The 20797-nt window shown below is 36.8% G+C and overlaps 1 protein-coding gene across 1 annotated transcript in view; it reads right to left on the reverse strand.

Annotated features, from left to right (window-relative positions):
* The window catches only part of LOC145979520 (MIT domain-containing protein 1-like), a 76100-nt gene that overhangs the window by 27623 nt on the left and 27680 nt on the right, over positions 1-20797 (reverse strand). The window contains exon 4 of the mRNA XM_083112464.1: positions 13614-13700. Coding sequence (XP_082968590.1) covers positions 13614-13700 — 87 coding nt within the window. The remainder of the gene's footprint in view (positions 1-13613; positions 13701-20797) is intronic.

The raw sequence follows: 20797 nt of genomic DNA on the forward strand, positions 1-20797 counted from the left end.
GATATCTTGTCCTTAAATTACGAGAAACTGTATCGTTAAATTTTAAAACACCTAAGCAAAAACGACGGATTCTAACCGAAGCAAAACTCGATGATATTGGTGCAGCGTTAGAACGTTCTCCAAAAAAACCTCTACGCCGTGTTTCACAAGAGGTGGGCGTGTCAAAATCATCGGCACATACAGTCACTAAGCTACTAAAATTAAAACCATACTCTTATAACACAGGTTAGTGCTCGTTTTGCAATATTTATATAAATGTCTGCATATGTCCATAAAAATAAGCGGGCATTTCAGGCTGCAAATGTCGGCATCTCCGTCAGCGCCGCCCGCCACGCTTCTCCCGATCTCTCGGCTGCAGATCGAAATGGACGCACGGTATCTAAATGGTTATATAAATTTGGGAAGATATTAACTTTGTTGTTTCCAAGTAGGCAGGAAAGTATCTTTCTCACGAATTACTTCTTCAACGAGTATTAAAATCGGTCAGGATTAGTCACTTCTCTATGAAGTTTGCAACTATCTCAACACAATGCCAAAGCTCTCGCGTCGTGCCAGCTGAAAATGGGCACGGTTGGTTGTCTTACGGCTACAATCTCCTTGCTCGTTCCATGCGGACACTTCTTCATGCCTCTGCTCGAAGACCACACTATGCTGGCCCAGAGCAAGTGAGAGAACAGCTGGGGATGCAGCTGTAAACTCAAACGCTTACGAGATTCGAATCTCCTTGTTCGTAAATGTATTAATTTAACTATATTTCAGCAAAGCAAGAGCTTTTTCTGAGGGTAGAGCCATGGCACAGCGGCTAATGTTTTCTACTGTTTTTGGTAGTCCAACTGTTTCTTCTATCTTAATTAGTTGAACTGTACTCTTAAATGTTTTCAGTAATATAATTGTACAACTAACATATTTTATTGTGTTCAGTATATTGCTGTCTGAAAACAGTACTCTTGTCAGTAATGAAAATTTTCTTATCTATACAACAGAAAATGCAATGGGAAAATCGTATAAACAACTAAAATAAATGTATGGTAAAGCATGTGGAACTTGCTACTTAGGAATGCGTTCACACAACAAATAAAGTGAACACATTCTTAAGTGTGTAGCTTCATTGTGGTTAATGCACTTCTAGAAAATTGAAAACATACTCTTTTATACATAAGTTGGCATACTGTTCTTCCTATATTCACACAAAAAGAGCAAAAAATTAGTTTAAATGAAGACCTGACCCTCAGTGGTTGAAAAATCAAAACAAGCAAACACTGTTGACTACGTTGATCAAAAAATTGATCCTTTCTACAATTGCATTACACAGATATAATAATAACCATGGAAATTCCATGCTGAATAAAAAATCAATGATATGATCATGTATTCAAACTGCTAGCTGCTTTAAGGTTGATTTATTTCTTAAGAACGAATTGTTGTAACTTATTCATTATCTGACTTCAGTAGTATTCATTAGAAAAACAGTAGAAATTCAATTCATGTACTGCGTTTCCAATTCACTTCAAAATCACTGAAAATATGGTGTCAAGAATTAGTTTGTCTATTCTTGGGAGTCAATAAATGATTTTATAATATATTGTAGCAAGTATTATGCATTATTATTCACATTGTTTTTTTTTTTCAGTACAGTAGTCATACTATAGAGTACAGTAGCTTTACAGTACATCTACAATAGAATTTCAGTACATTTCACAGTACACAGTAGAAGACATTTGAAAACAGTAGAATTTGTCTACTGAAAACAGTATAAATTTCCAGCAGGGATATACAGAATTTGGAAGCAGCTGTGAGAATGCAAACTCTAATAACCAATGAAACTTATGACAATTTCCTCAACCAACCACAAGCACGACCCGAGCATGAGATAATTTTTGCATTGCATTCTAATCTCAGTCACTTGTGGGAACTGCTTCGCAATAGTAGTGGTCTTTGGTTCTTACTTTTATTGTTAACAGACCAAAATTTTGGATCGATTTCCCAAAATATGAATTATTTATTTTACTTTGTTACCGAATGACAAATTTATAATGAAATTCTTTCATCTCCATCTCGTTTAGAGAATGCAGTTATGACAGATATTGTCATATGGCTGGTTTATCTTACTGTATATAGACACATGTAAGATGATTAAAGGTGATTTGAATATGTCCATGTACATGGCATGCAAGTAATTGAGAGAATTCACGAAAGATGGAGTATAAGTGCTGTTAAAAATAATCACTGCTCACGTTAATATGAAAAAATTAATGTTGGAAGGCCCCAATCGGAATTTTAGGAATTAAACTATAAATTCTCGAGTTACGTCACGTGTAGATATCGATCTTATGATAAAATAAATTTTGATTCATATTTTAGCTTCCTGGTAACACTTTTTGACTTTAGGTTATAATATCCTTTATTTTAATAATAATTACCGCAAAAAGTTTGATGTCGCCATTTGCACAGGGATATTTCGGGCTGACAGCGATTTTACGGGGTCTTGCAATTTGTACACTTAACCTTAAAAATTAATTTATACAGCATGTTATTCTCCATTATTTCGCATAAATAAAATAACTATGAGTTTAAGTCTTTATTACAATAAGATCATTGATACATGCATATATATATTAGTACTCAATATTATGTTCAGAAAAATTCCTTTTGTTACGCGGACAAATGTGATGTAAAAAAGGAGTTGTTGGGACTTGGGGGAAAAGTGTGAGGGAAGAAAGGATGGTGGAATTTTGGTGAGAGAAAGTGTGAGGGAAGAAAGGATGATGGAATTTTGGTTGGAGAAAGTGTGAGGGAAGAAAGGATGGTGGAATTTTGGTAGGTTCGAGGCAGAACCGAGAGGAAAATAATCCTCAAAGATTAACTTTCACAGGATACGTGGACGACGGAGTAATGTATTACTATTTTGAACAATAGGAGATCATCTGATGGAATGGGCATTTAGTGAAAGTGAAATCGAACGTTTATAACGATCCATGAAAAAAGGTAGGATGAGTGAATGCTTCACGTGATCCCACTGCTTCAGGAGGTAAGCCGTTGTAGTTATATATCTTTCATGAGCTCATATTTTAGTACTTATTGGGTAGATCTGCTAAAATACGTTTGTGGACAAAGCATGCTAGCGTGTGATTCGAGTGGTGAAATATAGATCGCGAAACAATCATTCTGAATCTCGTGGCTTGCAGCAAATGGCGGGCGAAGCCACTACAATAAATAATTGAGTTCTCAAATAACTAGAACAAAACCTGATTAAATCTATCAGAAAAGAAAGAACTTTGAATAGGTGATTACCCCTGTAATTTAGGTCTGGGTAGGAATCAATAACAAAGTGCACTTTAATACGTCAAAATATTTCAAGGTCATATGACCTTATATGGGCATGTAGTTTGCAAACAAGGACAGAATCAGACTTGCATGTTATTGGCTAGAGCTTGTGACGTCACCAAGAGGACACGAGAGGAAGAAAGCTATGCGTAGGTAGGAGATGGCCCATGAAACGTCTTGTTTTCATGCATCTTTTGATATTACACACCAAAGCTGTTAATTTAATTTGACAACAAGAGATCAAATACGCGATAGAAGAATACATTTATTCCGAAACAATGCATAGTTTATTTTTTGCATGATGTCTTGTCCCTGTAGGCTGTAGTCCACTGCCGGTTTTTCTTTCCAGCTAACCTATTGCATTTATTTTAAATGTCTAATTCTAAGGAAAGTTCTTGTCCGGGCATATTCTGATATGAATTTTTACTGAATGTCCTGGAATTTCCCTTTAATATTTTTACGCTATTTTTAAGATTCTCCAGTTGATCGCCACGATGAGGATAAATTTGTTTTTGTTATTTAGCATCTTCTTCCACTTTTGGCTAATCGCGACAAACAGGATGAGTGATGATTAGTTTAAATTGATGAAGGTACACTCGCAGCAGGCACGTATCCAAGGGGGAGCTTAGGGGGCTCAAGCCCTCCCGAAAGTTTTCGGTTTACAACAGATACAATGAGGTTTTTGGTTTCTTGTGGTCGGAAATAAAATAATGTGACGATAATTTAAGGAGAGAAATAATTATCAAGTCAAGCACGTATCCAAGGTGGGAATCATGGGGCTCCAGCAACCCCTTCAGGAAATTATGCTACATAAAATTAGGTTCATGGCTTCTTGAATAATGTGATGATAATTTGAGAGAAATAATTATCGAGGCAAGACACAGAATGTTCTATAACCCTGTTATTGTTAACAGCGCGTATCCAAGGTGGGATCAGGGAGCTGGAGTCCTCCCCTTAATTTTTTTCAGTTTACACTACATAAAATTAGGTTTTTGTTTTCTTGAATAGTGTGCCTATAATATAAGGAGAGAAATACTTACCAAGGCAACACGGAGAATGTTCTATAACCCTGTTATTGATAATATTGCATTAAAACTTTTTTTGAGCTTGAGCTTTCGGTGTTGTCGCTGCACTATGTAAAGACTTGTCAGCATTTGGAAGCTGCAGACGTAGCACCACACGTAGGGCGATTCATTGTAATTTATTAATCTGCGTGGAAAGCGGGAGAGGGAACGTTCATGAATAAGAGAAGGAGTCGAACTACTGGCAACATTAACGAATTGTTTTATCTGCGGAACATTCTAGAATATAATGAGGTTAAAATACGCGGCTTCAATTTCCAAGTTGATCTGTACAACATAATCTGTTAATGAGAATTCAAAGATAAGTGTGACAGTTCATTCATAATGTAGATTAGTGATCAGTCAGTGTCCATTGGTGGCTTTATAAGATCTAGTGATTCGAAGATGAAAAGGACTAAAGACCGTAAAGTAACGAAGTCTACTACTAGTTCCAGTTGAGGTCCAAAGTTGAAGACATTGACGACAGCGGATCTTTCGGAGCCTCAGTGTAGTGCTAGTTCGGGTCGAGGGTCGAAGGGATCAACAACAATCCAACAATCAACAACCAACAATCCGTGTATTACTCTGTACTGTTTGTGATCCACATGGATTTGTGATCATCCCTTCATCCATTTCATCTACTCACCATTCATTTTCATCTTTGCGATTAGCCAAGGGGTAAATTATACTTGAAATAAAACAAATGCAATACAAATACAAAACAAAAATAATGGAACGATTATTCTGTTATGTTTTCCTGTATTTTAGGCACGTCGCAATTATCAGCCAACAGTGAGAGATTGTTTTTCGGTCGAATGATACTTCTAATAATGGGAGGTAAATGCAAGCTGAGAATTATAATTTGGTCTCTTATCCACCTGAGTTGAGGATCTAAATTTTTAGATTTTATTTGTAACAATATTTACTACTGCGAGGAATTAAAAAGAAACTTACCGCTAATTTCGGCTCTGACTTCCTATTCTGTAATAGTTACATTTGTTGTAAGAACATAATACATTAATTTACTTTGTATAAATATTACATTATCCACCGCTTTTCCTAATTAAATCTCATACCATATCCAATACATATATAAAATGTGTTTTACTAATAATACAGTGCGCAATTAGAAAATTAGTCTTGTGAAGCAACACAAATATGGCCTCCCCGATGGCCTAGTGGTAGCGCCGTCTCCTTGTAGTCAAGGGGGTCCCGGGTTCGATACCCGGTGTAGGTACATAGTGGTTCGGATCCAACTTTAAACTGTAGGTCCAGTCCCAATTAGCCTTTCTGTGCAAAAAGCGGACTTAAAAAGCCAATTCAATCAAGCAACACAAATATGAAATATTACATCTAGTTTTTTTATTATTTGGTTTATTTTACTTCACTTTTCTGCCACTTTTGGCTAATTGCGAAGATGGGGATGAGTCATGATGATGAAATTGATGAATGGACACTCACAAACATCCATACCCAGGCCGGGATTCGAACCTGGGATTCTTGGCATCGTAGCGCGATGTGCTAACCACTCTGCCACGGATGCCGGCTATTAAATCTACATGGAAAGAGTTTCTGCAGTATGTTTGAGTTTAGTCAAACAAATTTCATAATGTGTCAGTATTCTCGCGGCATGTATTGAAATGTGTACTAATACAGGGCTAAGGCCTACCCACCGACTGCCGGCCTCACTTCCACCTGCCGAGGCGGGAGATCATCCAACCTGTTACGAGGTGACGTGTGGTCAGCACGACGACCCCCCAGTCATTTTTGTAAGTTTCCATGACCGGATTACGCTACTCATTCGTAGCTCTCCAATTTCCTCACGATAGTGGGTGGCCACCGGTCCCATACACAGTCAGAAACCTCAGGAGGAAAGTTGTTACGCTTCCCCTAGGAGACTCGAACCTGCGCGTTCCGTAGCCAGAGCCCAAAGCATGACGTCTTAGACCGAACGGCCACGGTGTGCGACTAAATATGCACAAAGTTTTAAAAGCGAAAGTACCTTCTGCGCGTTGTAACATGCCATGAATGAATAGGGATTATGATTCACAATCCCGGCCATTTATGAAGGTGGTGTTAGCATCACGTTCCGGTCCCCAAAATACTATTTTTTTAGACCCCTGGTGAACCTCAAAACAGTTTTCATGCAAGGACGTTGCTGAGAAAATCCCCCTCGAGACCAACCACACTGGGAACAGAATCCTCGTCTTCAGCGTGACAACCTGATTATTTACCGACTGAACCAATGAAGGCTTTTTAAAGCACATATAAAATAAATTAAAGCCAGCAAAATAGTATATATTTGTACGATATCTTTAAATTATAATATAATAGACGTGTATACAACACATTATATTGATAATACAAAAATCATTGATAAATTTTTCCTTGCTTTTGATAAGTATGCTTTACATTGAATAGCTTCTCTGGGCATTATTTACATGCCAGCTCTTCTCATTGATTAACGAGAAGATTGAAAGGATGTGCAGGGGAGAAACGTCTGTCCTGTAAGTCGTACATTATATTTTCAGCACAATTTCTCAACAAACTCACCATAGGCAGAGTTCTGGAGGGGCCAGGGGAGGTCCGGCCCCCCAACTTAAAAAAGACTATAAAATAACACATGATTAAGTTCAGTTACTACATTTTTGTTATGAAGAAGCCATACCGCAAATCTTGACGTTTGGCATGATGTCATGTGCGGTAATTGCGCCGCAATAGCGGGTCTTAGACGATTTGATTGATGTGCAGGGCCGGATTAAGACTAAATTGGGCCTGATGCTGTATCAATTGATAGCATTAACTTGAAATATTCAGTGAACAATAAACACAACGACGTTATAGTTACGTCACAGCCGAAAGAATAGTAACTGTATAGTAAGTAACGCTGTGTCTAGGCGTCCGAAATTGGGGCTCCAAATTTCATTCTAAGGTTTATTTTCAGGTTAATATAGCTTTCGAAAACTTCTCGTCTGTTTTCATCTGGGCCTATTTCAGGAATGCGCTTAATGCTGCAGCATCAATAGCACCCGCCTTAATCCGGTCCTATTGATGTGTACAGTTTGAAGAAAGAAAAACGTAAAATGACTTTGTGTTGAGTCAACAGTTACTGCTGAGGCATCAAAATAACTTTTCAATTTAATTTTTCTGAAATTTCTGAGTCTTACTATTGTACCGTAACTATTTTAAAGTAATACGAGTATTGTATCAATAAAAAAATAATGAAATGCAATAATCGTACTGTTTTGCTTCTTTTAAAACTGACAACCAATATACTAATTAATATTTGTTTACTTAAGCAAGGAAATTTAACATTTTCAAATCTAAAAGGCTTAAAAGTCAGTGATTTTAAGCTGTTTTTTTTTTATTTCCGGGGGAAGGCCTCCGGACCCCTTATAAACTAGGGGATATTCAATACATGAGGGTTATTGAATATCCCCTAGTTTATAATATCATATGCTTCTCCCAGAGTCTGGCCCTCCCAAAGCAAAAGCTCATACTCCGCCCATCAAACGCACATAAATAAAGTAACACAGTGCAGTTGTTAATTAGTGTTGGCTACCTACGAGATGTTCAAAGTATTATTTTCGCGGGCGATGTTTCAACTTCAAAGCTAATAAATCTTATCTTGCACTGAATATTCAATGAAGCAATACTTAGAAACTGAGTTCGGATTGTGTAAAGGTTTTTGAAAGTTGCATACTTGATGATATGGAAGGCGAGTGTGGAAGTAAGGCCAGAGGCGCAACCACGAATTTTTGTCTGGAGGGGGCAAGTGGCAGGATAAACGTACCAATAATATAATAGTAATAATAATAATATTAATAAAGACATTATTATTACTAGTTGTAGTATCAAAGACGTTATTATCCTCATAAATTACGCAAAAGGGAGGTAGATGTCTGTGCTAAAGCATTTATTTGGAACAAACAATTTAATTTTTTTTCAACACCAGAAATTTTACATTAGCTAATAATTAAAAACAAGCACACAAACTGTATTTTTGAATAGCAGAAAATGAATGATAAATGCATGCCGAAGATATTTTTTTGTACATATAACATGTATAACTTTCATGTTTTACACATATGCAACATGGAGCGACATAAAATAAGAAAATACATATGCAAGATGCTAACTCTAACTTATGTACGTATTCAAAGTTTATTCATTACATATATACAAAACATATTATTTAAATACATCACATTACAGAAAACAATTATATTGCGAGTGAAGCGAGAAACAAAATTTTTAGATCCAATTTTTGCAATTTAAAACAATATTGATTTAATGGGGAACAAATAATATCACATGGCGCCAAGGCATTCTCTCTTTCACAACTTTTTTTTTTAAATTTAGATTATTTGGCGCCCATGGCCGACTCCCGCCGCCCCTAGTTACGACTCTGAACTTGACGAGACTGAGAAAAGCAGGCACTGCAAGCGAAGCGAGCAAGAAAATTTTACGAAATGTATTTTTATTTTAATAAAATTTGAAATAGAAGGGGGCAATTGCTCCTCTGTGCCCCCTGCAAGTGCCTTTGGCCATCAATGTTTGCCCCTCCTAGAATTGACTTCCGTCGAAGGATGGGGGGCAATGTCCCTGCCTCCACCTGTGGTTGTACCACTGAGTAAGTCCGAAATTTGGAGGAACAAATTGAATGAATCCTGCTGCAGCAACTTATTTTTTGCGAAGCGATGATTACTTTATTCCAGGCTATTTTCTTCTATTATTATTGCACGTTACAAGAGCACAAACAGGGTGATTTGTTCTCATTCTGCCGGCATTCAAGAAAAGGTGTGTATAAGTACATAATCGACCCGTTTATCTCAAGCTACCGTATACGCTAACGATGCAAGTTCCATTCTGTCCTCTTAATGACGTCATAGCGCGCACAGAATCATGGGAAAAAATCTCGAAACCTCGGGAATGGCATACCTAATAAAGGTACCTTGGACAGAATAGTGAATCTTTTGCACGACTTGTAATTGATGTGCAATTGTTTTGAAGGAAACTTCTGTTCATGAGTGATCCTAGTTAATGCTATTACCTTAACGTAATTTATGTGCAAATGAGGCGATGTTGCCTAACTTGTCACATGGTGGAAATACTTAGTCTTAAATCAGCTGTTCATGCTGCAATAAGCAACGAGGTGTGTGCTTTTGAACAAATAAACAGCTCCAGTTGTTGATGTGTGTCAGAGGTGTAATATATCATATTAATAAATGAGTTAATTAATTTATGAGTTCTATTTCACCCTGAATATGTTCACTAGAATTGGTAAGTGATAAGTGCATGTTTCATGTATTAATATTTGTGTGTTTTCTTACAGAAGGGGAAACTTTGTGTGTCCTGCCTATGTATCTCATGTTATCTTATGCTTGTAATTGATATGGCATATATCCAGGAATAGGTTAGGAATTTGGGTAACTTCAAAATTTTGAAATACAATAGACATGCTTGAGAGGCATGGAAGTGGGTTGGGGCAAAACATGTAAATTACACCAGATACTTCTGTGCTAATTCTGAATTTGAAGTCAAAGGTTGAATTATTTGGTGTCTGTCAAGTATATCCTTTATTTGAATATTTTATTTTTATTGGGTAAATTTATAGTTTTCAACATAAATATAATCTCTTTTGGGGGTAGATTTCCTCTTCAGTAATCAACCAATCTGCACTTCCCACGTTACGGGTATGACACATGAGAGCCATCTGAAAATACAAGTTTGAAGTTGTTGTAATTTTGGTGTCAAGGGAATCTTTTTCGGGTGCTCTTGTGACGTGATAGCGTGCAGGTAACCCTCACCTCTGACGTACCGTCATACAGTGTTCCATCTTGGTAGATAGAACACTGGTACCCTCAAATCAAAGCTAGTGTTGCATGCAGTTGTTCTATCTAAAATGTCAATTATTAATTACAGCATAAATAAAAATACCTAATCAAACAAACAGTTTGACGGTTAGGCCAGGCTAGAAGAAGTTCCAGTGGCCGGAAAAAGAAAGTTCCTATTTCCTATGTCTCCAATAATGAGCCACTGTTGACCATAGTTACATTAGAGTTCTGACTCACACGTACATGGTATTGAAAAACAAAAATGAAGCACAACACCAAGAAAATAAAACCACAATTTGCAGAGCGAAGAAACACGCACCCAGTACTATCTGCTATCTTGTAAACTGCAGTGGTGTATCATCTCTGCCAGAAGAGGCCCAGGTAACTTGTAATATGGGTTTCCTCAGAAATGCAGAATTAACTTACTTGCTCGCAGATGGCCATTAATAGGAAAATATCCCTTACCTTTATAGCTACGCAGTTTGTCGTAAACGCAGCGTAGTGTGTCAATTGTCTACAGTTATGAATCCAGTACAAAGTTTCAGTTGCTCCTTGCTCAACCAGTCGATACCTTATTGCTACACATAAAACAATCTCAAACTTGGCAAATTCATGATCTTTTACCACTAATATTACATTAACACGTGCCTATAAATGTAACTTTCCACTAAATATTTTCAAAGGGGGCCCTAAGCCTTTTCATATTGAAGTAAATAAGAGCTGAAATTAATTTCCCACATTGTCCAAACCTGTTATATTTTACTTCAAAGGGACCCAAAAACTAAATAGGAGGTGGAGTCCAGAGCCAATTATCCCTAAAGGTCAATATCCCCTCCCCTCCTACACAGGGTATACAGCGTATGAGTTAAATGTCACCATTATTTTGCGAAATTTTGTAAAGTTCACTTTTCTTACATATTGAAATTTTGTGGACATTTCTGTCAAATCAGTTCTTTTCCAATGTGTTACGATTTTGTAATCTGCAAATTTTCTTGTTCGAGTTTGGGAATAGAAGGAAGGATCTATGCCAGTAGGTGAAGGATGGTTAGGCAAATTCGAGCACTGATGATCGATCTATTAATAAAACGGTTCTTGTTTCATGAAAAATTTGCAGATATACATGATCAGTGGTCTATCGAAAAGAAATGGCATCGTTAAAATTACATATAATAATATTGAGGCCCACTAACACCAAAATTAAACACCGTGTATGTGACAACAACCCCTTTTTTTACGGGGGAGGGCCCAGTCCTTCCAAATGGCATTTCATTGAGTAACAAATTTTCAGTGAATGGAGTCCCATTGCAGCTTTATTATCTATCTATCAAGACTTGGGTCCGCTGCTATTTCTTTGTAGGAGATTGCAATTGACATTGTGATGTTAGGTCACCAACAACAATCTAGAGGTTAGATTTCATCCCCACAACTGAAGTGATAAGTTTGCTTGAGTATTACTCACTAGCTTAGAGGCTGAAGGTACATCCACCTCAAAGTCCAAAAGAGGGGTGTTTACTACCCTTTAAAGAACTGTATCTTTTTAATATCTGTGTATTATTATATGTCACAGTTTTGTACAGTTAATACATGTATACTTGTGCCTTTTTCAAAGCCTCACCGCATTGCAATCACTTAGTTAATCAAAACTCCATGGTGCATCATTAGAGCCACTTATTTGTGGTGAAAAAAATAATCAAGATTTCGGTATAAAAACTGGGCATATCTTGGGATCAAAAGTGGTATATAAAATGGCATTTTGGTGTTAAAATGGTGATTAAAACCTTAAATTTCATAGAAAAACTACATGTATCACCAAATAAACATTTCCCTTCTACGTAATAGCACATTTATGTAGTTATCAGTGTTAAGTTTCTTCCTGTGTAAAGGAGACCACTCTAGCTTCTCAAAATATTTACAGCTGAATTTAAAAAAAAAAATCCACGATTTACATAACTTACAGGATAAATCAGCCTTGAGAAAGTGTCACATCAGTAAATAAACTCTAAATTTCGTGTTTAAGAGTTTATTTTGCATTTTGCTGTTCATTTCATATAATTTCGTGCCAAAATATCGCAGGAAAATTCAGCTCACACCTACGAACACATGAAAAATGAACATTACAGTGTGCGATTTCACATTTTGTGTTTTGTCAAAAACTATGTATGCACACATCTACGCATCAGCCTTTACAGGGCCAGGGCATACCAAGCCGATTTTTCACTTGGTGATGCATGGTCAATGCATCGAGTCCTATGGTGGCTGTTTTCTGGCTTTCGAGACCAGATCAGTTAGTTGCATACATGAATTAAGGAGGTGAATGAACCATTCATGTTCTTCAATGATCGTTTGCATTTTTATATTGGATCAGTGGAATATCAATGGTCGCCATCACTAAAATTTGTGTCAGTTGCTTATTAATATTGGCAAAAAATTCATATCAGTTCATCGCTAACTATTATTATTATTACTTTCTAATGGAAATAACAAAACTAACTCAAGAATAAAATGACCTTATTGATTGATTAAGTTGATGTTTTAAGTCCACTTTATGCACAGTAAGGCTAATTCGGACTGAACTTGCAGTTTTTAAAGTGGGATCATCGATCCAAACCACTATGTGCCTCCACCGGGTATTGAACCGGGGACCCCTTGAATACAAAGCAATGATGAAGAATAAAATGACACCTCTGTAAATATAATTAAGGACCAACGTTTTTTGTGACTTGAACAACTTTTCAAACTATATTCAAGTTTAAAAAATAAAATTTCAAACAACTCATTTAGAGAACATCTAAATATTTTCACACTTTTGGCAAACAGAAGTTTGCAAATGGATAATTATTATTATCAGCAGCCGGTTGTACTTCATTGATATATATTGATGAATTAGATGATTTTTTCTTATATTTCCCTGAAATTTGTAGATTTTTCAAAATCCCTGAAATTTCCAGGTTTTTCCAAGTAAATGGGAACCCTGCCTTATTCATTCCAGGGGTGCAGTTGCACTCATGAATAATATGTAAGCCCTCTCCTCATCTTCTCTGTACAGAGGAGTTAGTGATTGAGGTAAGTAGTGGACAATATCTCCTCGGAGGCACTTGGTGAATGGGGTATTGTGACTCTTGGTAGGGACAGTTACAATGGAGTTTTTGGTGAAGGAGCGGGGTTAAGGACTGTGGATTTTTCTCCCAAGTGAAAACCACCTCAGATGTTTCAGATCAGGATATACATGAGGTTTGTAGTGGAGGGTAAATTGGCCTGTGTCAGTGTAAACTTGGAGAATGTGGGAAGTAATGAGGAACCTGGAGCTTCATAGAATGTTACCCTATTGCTTCACCCTGAAGGATGGCAGAAAGAAACAAAAATATATTTATAAATCCATGAACTTTTTTACCTGGCATGGCTCCAATTTAGCCAATTCCAAAGGGTCCGACTTAAAACCTATGTTTGGCGATGGATCCTCTTGAGCTTTCACAACGACCTGTTTAAAAAAAAAAAAAAAGTTATGCAGAATTTAGAGAAGAGTGAGTGACAGTGAAAGAGAGAAGTTGTTGCACCAAACATCAATATATAAAAACAAAAGAAAAACAGAATACACAAAAAATATTGATTGCACCTAGAAATTGATAATAAGCTGATAAAATTATGTGCATACTTAAATGCAAAATGCAAATTTACTTCCCTTGTAGTTTACAGTTTTTACAAGTACATAAACAGAATTTTCAATGTAACATTTTGGGAGAACATATGCTTCTTTCACCAAACATTTATTCTTGTTGTCTGATGAAGGGATTATTCTTGTTGTCTGATGAAGGGAGTATGTATTCACACAAATTTCCACAATAAAACAAATCTTACAATTCCAAGCACTTTCTACATTGAAATAAGTGGTGATTCTAGTATGTTGTAAAATCTTTTAAGTAACTCAATTAAGTTATGGGAAAACTTTACTCATAAATTTTATATTTTGAGACTTACAAGGCCCTGTAATTTATTTATTAAATTTGTACATGTACAAATAACTGGATTAGACAATGAAAGTTGAAAACATCAGGTCTTCTGGTACTAGTTCCAATCAAGGTATAATTGTCGCAAATATGAAGTTGTAGAAAGTATTTGGAAGATCAGAAAATGATGCTATTTAATCTTCAAGCTTTGAATATTTACAAAAAGGATCATTCCAAACCATTTCAAGGAACCAGTGTCACATCACATTTTTAAAAATATTCATAATTTGACCACTTATTCCGACATCTTTCAAGTGTTCAAAACAGACATTGAAATTTTTTTGCAGGTTTGCGTTTAGATCTTGCAGCCATTTTCAATCAGCGGCATACAGTGATTTTAGCATTTCACACAAATCACTGTAACTTCTGTTCTATAATTTCAAATGTAATACATCAAAACCAATTTTCTTTAAAAAAAAAAAAAATGCCCTTTCTTTTTGTTCATTATCATTTTTGCTTTCATTAGTAGTTTCCATGCTATACTACAATAAATCCATATTTTTTTTTTTCATAATTCCTCATCTTTAGGGCACAAAAAAACCATGAAGGGGGCAAAAACCTTAACCATATTTCTCATGTTTACTGTGATGTGCCAGATAAGCCCAAAAACTGTTAAACATATGAGGTGCCTGGGCCCCCTTTTTCTCTATAAGCTCCCCAAAATTGACTTTCTTTAAAAAATCAAAAGTTTGACGCCCTATATCCACAAATGGGGGGCAGAGGAAAAATCTGAAATTTATAATATATCTTTATTGAGTCGGCGAGGTTCAGCGTACGCTGTTCTCTCACCTAACCCTTGTCAAAACACAGTCTAGTTACAAATGGTGTGTGTGTGTGTGTGTCTATATATATATATATATATATATATATATATATATATATATATATATATATATATATATATATATCCAATAAGGAAAAATAATAATAATAATAATAATAGTAAATAAGTAAGAAAGATGAAAGAAAAATGTATGGACGTAGATACAGGGTGAGTCAAAAGTCGTGAACCACCCAAACATCTTTAAAACTGAAAATGCTCAAACATTAGACATATCTTGGATTTTTGTAGTGAAGTTCTGGAGTGAAAAACCATTGAATGCTTTTTGGATATCCATGTGCAGTCTGGAAGATAGCCATTGAATTTATTTTTGGATCTGTAATCAATAATTTTGGGTTCAATTTCGATATATATGGGTTATCAATGATTTATTTTATACTTGAACAAGACCTCATAAAGACACTTTAATTTGGATCAGATATGCTGTAGGTAAGAAAACATATATTCTGGACTAGAACTGGAGCAAATCTTTATATTCAATAGGCATGATTTGGACGGACATTGTAAAGCTTTTCAGATGTAGACTTGTGATTCAACAGCATTACAGTAGGCCATTATCTGGTTATTTTTTACACATAACTTGCATGCGAAAACATTTCTGGGATTAGATTTAGATTTATCAAGCATCTCGTCAGGAAGTGTAATAGAATAGAACATAAGTTTTGTTTAACACGTTCCCTCTTCTGGCTTACCAACACATTCCCTCTTCTGGCTTACCCACAAACGTATGCTCACCTACAATTCTGAAAGATACTTCATATTTATTTCTCATATGCAGAAGTACGTATGCACTTGTCCATATATACGCAAGATGGAATCGAAAATAATTGATCAGCTGTAGTTAGTCGAATAATAGAGAATGTTTCAATTTCAACTTTATTACTCTCTCTATTACTACCTCCTGCAATCTTAATTGTCTCCACCCAGGATCTGGAAGGCTCGTGTTGCGTTCTCGGGTGATATTTTGGCAACTTATAATTTAAAACAGTTTATTCTACCTAATATATGTAGCGGAGTACTTATGATTTTAATAAGTGAACATAAGACTTTCTTCATTCTTAAGCAAATGATAAAGTTCTTCATAACGAAACATGTGTGTAAAATTTTGTAATGTGATAAATTTCATGATTTAAATGTTGGCACGTTACATAATATGTACATTGAGCAATAATTACAAAAATTACAATCAATTTCATGTTTAATGTTGAAAAATTACGTAAAAAAATGTCAATTTCTGAAAATATATGAATATACACAATTGAATATCCAGCATTGGACTTCCGTTAGATAGAGAGAGAAAATATGTCCAATAATAGATATCTAGTTCTAGAAATTGTGGATATCCAATGCATGTCCTTGGATATTTCTGCTGCATGTTCGATTATTGTAGTTTTGAAGTTGTCAATAGGGAATCTTGTACCTTTGGGTTCAAGATGAGTCTCTTGAAGAAGGAGGGATATGGTTATGTAGTCCAAGACACAAAAATTAATGTAATAGATAATGCTTAGAACATTTTCACTCCAAGAGTTTTAAAGATATTCGGGTAGTTCATGACTTTTGACTCACCTATATCTACATATAATGCATAGTTTCATATTTGAATGGCTTATTACAGAAAGGGACTTCAGTCACATTTTGGAGGTATCGGAGTTAATGGTATTTTTGATTTTCCTATTTACAGGCACATCTTTTAGTGCAGAAAGGACGTCAGTCACACGAGACTATAGCCAAGAAAATGCACAGTGAAAAGTGTACTTTAATTCTGAAAGGTACCCGAGTCACTGACGTGTCCTTTTCTGCAATAAACCTAGCTACTCTGTAGCGACTGACATTGGTCCCTTTCCACAGAGAAAGAGAAATAAACTTGGCAACTCTGAAACAAGTGACGAGTGATTTCCGTAACAATAGTTCGTCTGTAGCCGTGGTCTGTAGAGGGTGATATGTGTTAGTGCAGAGCGGTGGCAACTGTTGTGAAAGGTTTTGTTGCTTGTATTACAGATACGCAGGACGATAGTAGTGTTAGTGACGTGAGCGCTGACAGTCCCAAGAAAACGTCGGAAAGGAATTCGACATCCGGAAACATATACAAGAAATGTGATTAGAAGTGCAAGGGTGAATGGACAGGGGTATGTGAACTACAGGGGTGTTACAACATCTGCGAAAAGAGTGAGGTTGCCGTGCAAGTGCTCAAAAAAAATTTATGAACAATTCAACAAAGTGTTTGACATATTGTATAAAATGCAAAGTAAAGATAAACAGGATATGCATTTGCAGAGAATGATCCATGTTGAAAATGTTAAGACACATCGCCCACGCAAAGAAGATACTGTGTTACACGAAAAGTCGTTTAAGTACTACGTACTACTGGCAAGTAGCAAAATACAAGTTTGTCGTGAGGCATTTTGCAGACTTCATGATGTGCCAGAAGAAAAGAATAAGGTGTTTGCAGAAGTTACTGTTAGAGGGCAAAATACCTCATAATATGCGCGGACAGAGCAAAAGTGGGAATATGATTAAGGCTGGGGATATACAGGACAAATTGCATCTTTTCCAACTAATCGCGGACATTATGCAGACATCAAATACGTACATGAAAACCTGTAAATTCAAAAGATGTATGAACTGTTTAAAGAAAAATACCCTACGTCCAGAATAAAATACAGTTTCTACTACAAGTATTTTAAGGAAAATTTTGAGTTTTGTTTCGGGAGGCCACAGGTACACACGTGTGGTGTCTGTGAAGAACAGACTAACAAAATGAAGAGTATACTCTTAAATGACAATGCAAAAAAAGTTGCTGCTGCCGAATTAATAGTTCATAAAAGACGATCAAACAAGTTCTACACAGCACTGAAGGAATCTGCAACTTTGTCTCCTTCTAGGGAAGATACAGTGGGACTGTGTTTCGATTTGATGCAAAATCTGGACCTACCAAAAGTTCCCGTAGAAGACATGTTCTATTTGCGTCAGCTGACTGTAAATACGTTTTGTGTGTTTAACAAGAAAACAGGTCATATTCAGTTTTACCTGTAACATGAAGGACAAGGAGAAAAAGGACCAAATGCTGCCATGGCATCTTTCCTGTTAGATTATATTGCAGAATATTCACCTCTTAGTGTTATAGAATTGCGTATTTTCTCAGACAATTGTCCTGCACAAGATAAAAATCACACATTGTGTCGCATTCTACTAGCATTAATGGAGACTGGCAGATTTCACAAAATCGTGCATCATTTTCCTTTCAGAGGTCACTCATATCTTATATGTGACCGGAAGTTTAGTGTGATTCGACGTTCCATCAGATGCTGTAGCCGTATATATACGTTGTACGAACTGTGTACCAATATTATACTATTTATATTATTTTTCTTGTAAAAGGTAAAGTGTTCCCCTGTGCTTAGCAACACGCCATGAAGGCGTATAGGGGGTGTGGGGGTAACGCCCCACACTTTCTTGATCTGGTCGTGAGTGGGGGTGATGTGATCAGCATCATGCCCCTGACCACCTTTACCCCCCCAGGGTTTCCCCCAAGTACCCATGTTATTCGACGCTGGGTGGGCGCCGGGGCCGCTTCCATCGTTAGAAAAGTTCCCGGATTTGAACCGGCCGGGGATCGAACCCGGGACCTTTAGCATGGTAGTCAGACGTGTTACCGACTGAGCCACCGCGGCCGGCTCAGTCGGTAACGCGTCTTGTTTTTCTCAGAATTGTGCAAAAGTGACTCGGGTCCCTTTCTGCAATAAGCCATTCATTTATTATACATTTTTTAATAAGTCTACGTTTCATATGTATTTATAGTTATCTTTTGCCTCGCAGTTTCATTATTTCCTAGTTCCACGCATGCTTCATTTAGTATTGTGAAGGGGCTATTTTGGGGTACATATAATCTTAAATATTTTTCTTATTCGGAAAAAAAACCTTCGCCAAATTTTAATATTATGCTGAGAATGAAGAGTTCTCACTGTGGTGCAAATTTGAGATTTTTCCTCCATCCCCCATTTGGGGATACAGGGCGTCAAACTTTTGATTTTTTTTTTTAAAAAAAAGTCAATTTTGGGGAGCTTATAGAAAAAAAGGGGGACCAGGCACCTCATATGTTTAACAATTTTTGGGCTTATCCGGCACCTCACAATAAACATGGGAAATATAGTTAAGGTGTTTTGCCCCCTATATGGTTTATGGCATTTATTTTTTAAGAAAATTGGTTTCGATTAATTACATTTGAAATTATAGAACAGAAGTTACAGCGATTTGTGTCGAAGGTCTGAAATTGCTAAAATCACTGCACAAAGATGATTAAACATGGCTGCCAGATCCAAACGCAAGCCTGAAAAAAAAATTCAATGTCTGTTTTGAACACTTGAAAGATTATAACACCATTAAGCCTTGTTTCCATGATATGAACAACTCAATATGTTGACCAAGGCAGAAATTTATTTTATTAAAAACAAACTAAACATAACGTTTCAACCTTCTAGCAAGGTCTTCTTCAGACTCTGCACCAAGTACGAATGTAACAAGGTACAAAACAGGATGATGATACAAGGGTCGTTCAAGCTTCACCAGGATTTTGTGCGTAAAATATTAATGAATCAATGTAGCGCTGCATTACTAGGGCAGGACAGACCATGATTCCTTGCGAGTAACCATGATTCTTTGCGACACATTTGGCGTATGTGCAGTAGTGTAAACAAAGATGGCGGCAAGTAGTGTATCTGTTGCTGTGGAACAGCGGTGTATAATGAAATTTCTCGTGAAGGAGAAGGTGAAACCTGCTCAAATTTGGCGTAGACTGCAAGCACAGTATGGTGAACAAACACTGTCACAGGCAAGAGTGTACGAATGGTGTCATAAAAGTTCCCCTCCACCCAAGAAAAGCAAAGCGCTGCCGTCTGCCGGTAAGATTTTGGGAACAGTCTTCTGGAACATGAAAGGTGTTATCCATGTGGATTTTGTGGAGAAGGGTGCCACAATTAATGCCAAGTATTACTGAGCACTGCTTCATGGTGCTGTACGTGGGGCTGTTCGGAAGAAAAGACCTGGAATGTTGTCGAAACACGTCATTCTTCTCCATGACAAAGCCAGGCCCCACACGGTCCATTTGACTCAAACAACATTGGCCAGCGTGCACTGGGAGGTTTTACCACACAGTCCTAACAGTCCAGATTTATGCCTCAGTGATTTCCACTTGTTTGGGGCACTTAAAGAGCATTTGGGCGAGACGCACTTCCAGACAGATGAGGAACTCAAGAAAGCTGTCCTGCAGTAGTTACGACACCAACCTACTTTTTTCCTACGCCAAAGGCATCAAGGAACTTCCACAACGATGGCAACGGTGTCTGGATGTTCAGGGGGAATACTTTGAAAAACTGACATAGTTTGGTGCTTCTATGTATATAAATTTTCTGTCTAGAAATAAAAGTCCCGGTCAACCTTGAACGACCCTTGTATATATACACACAAATATTACTCTCCTCCAGACTATTAGAAACTTGTTCTGGAACATTCTAGCAGGTGGCTTTCCCTTGTCAACTGTACTGTACTGTACTTAGGAAAGCGGGCATTAAAACTTACAGGAAGGGAAGGAGAAACATCTTAAGAATAGCGAAGAATGCAAACAAGAAAAAGGAAAAAAGAGAAGAGGAAGAGGAAGGGATTATCTACGAAGTGAAATGTAAAGAATGTGAGAGTGTGTCCATAGTAGAAACAAAAAAGAGGCTGAAAGACAGG

Source organism: Lepisma saccharinum, chromosome 26 (genome assembly GCF_977018435.1).
Source record: "Lepisma saccharinum chromosome 26, izLepSacc3.1, whole genome shotgun sequence".
In the NCBI taxonomy this organism is placed as follows: Eukaryota; Metazoa; Arthropoda; class Insecta; order Zygentoma; family Lepismatidae; genus Lepisma; species Lepisma saccharinum.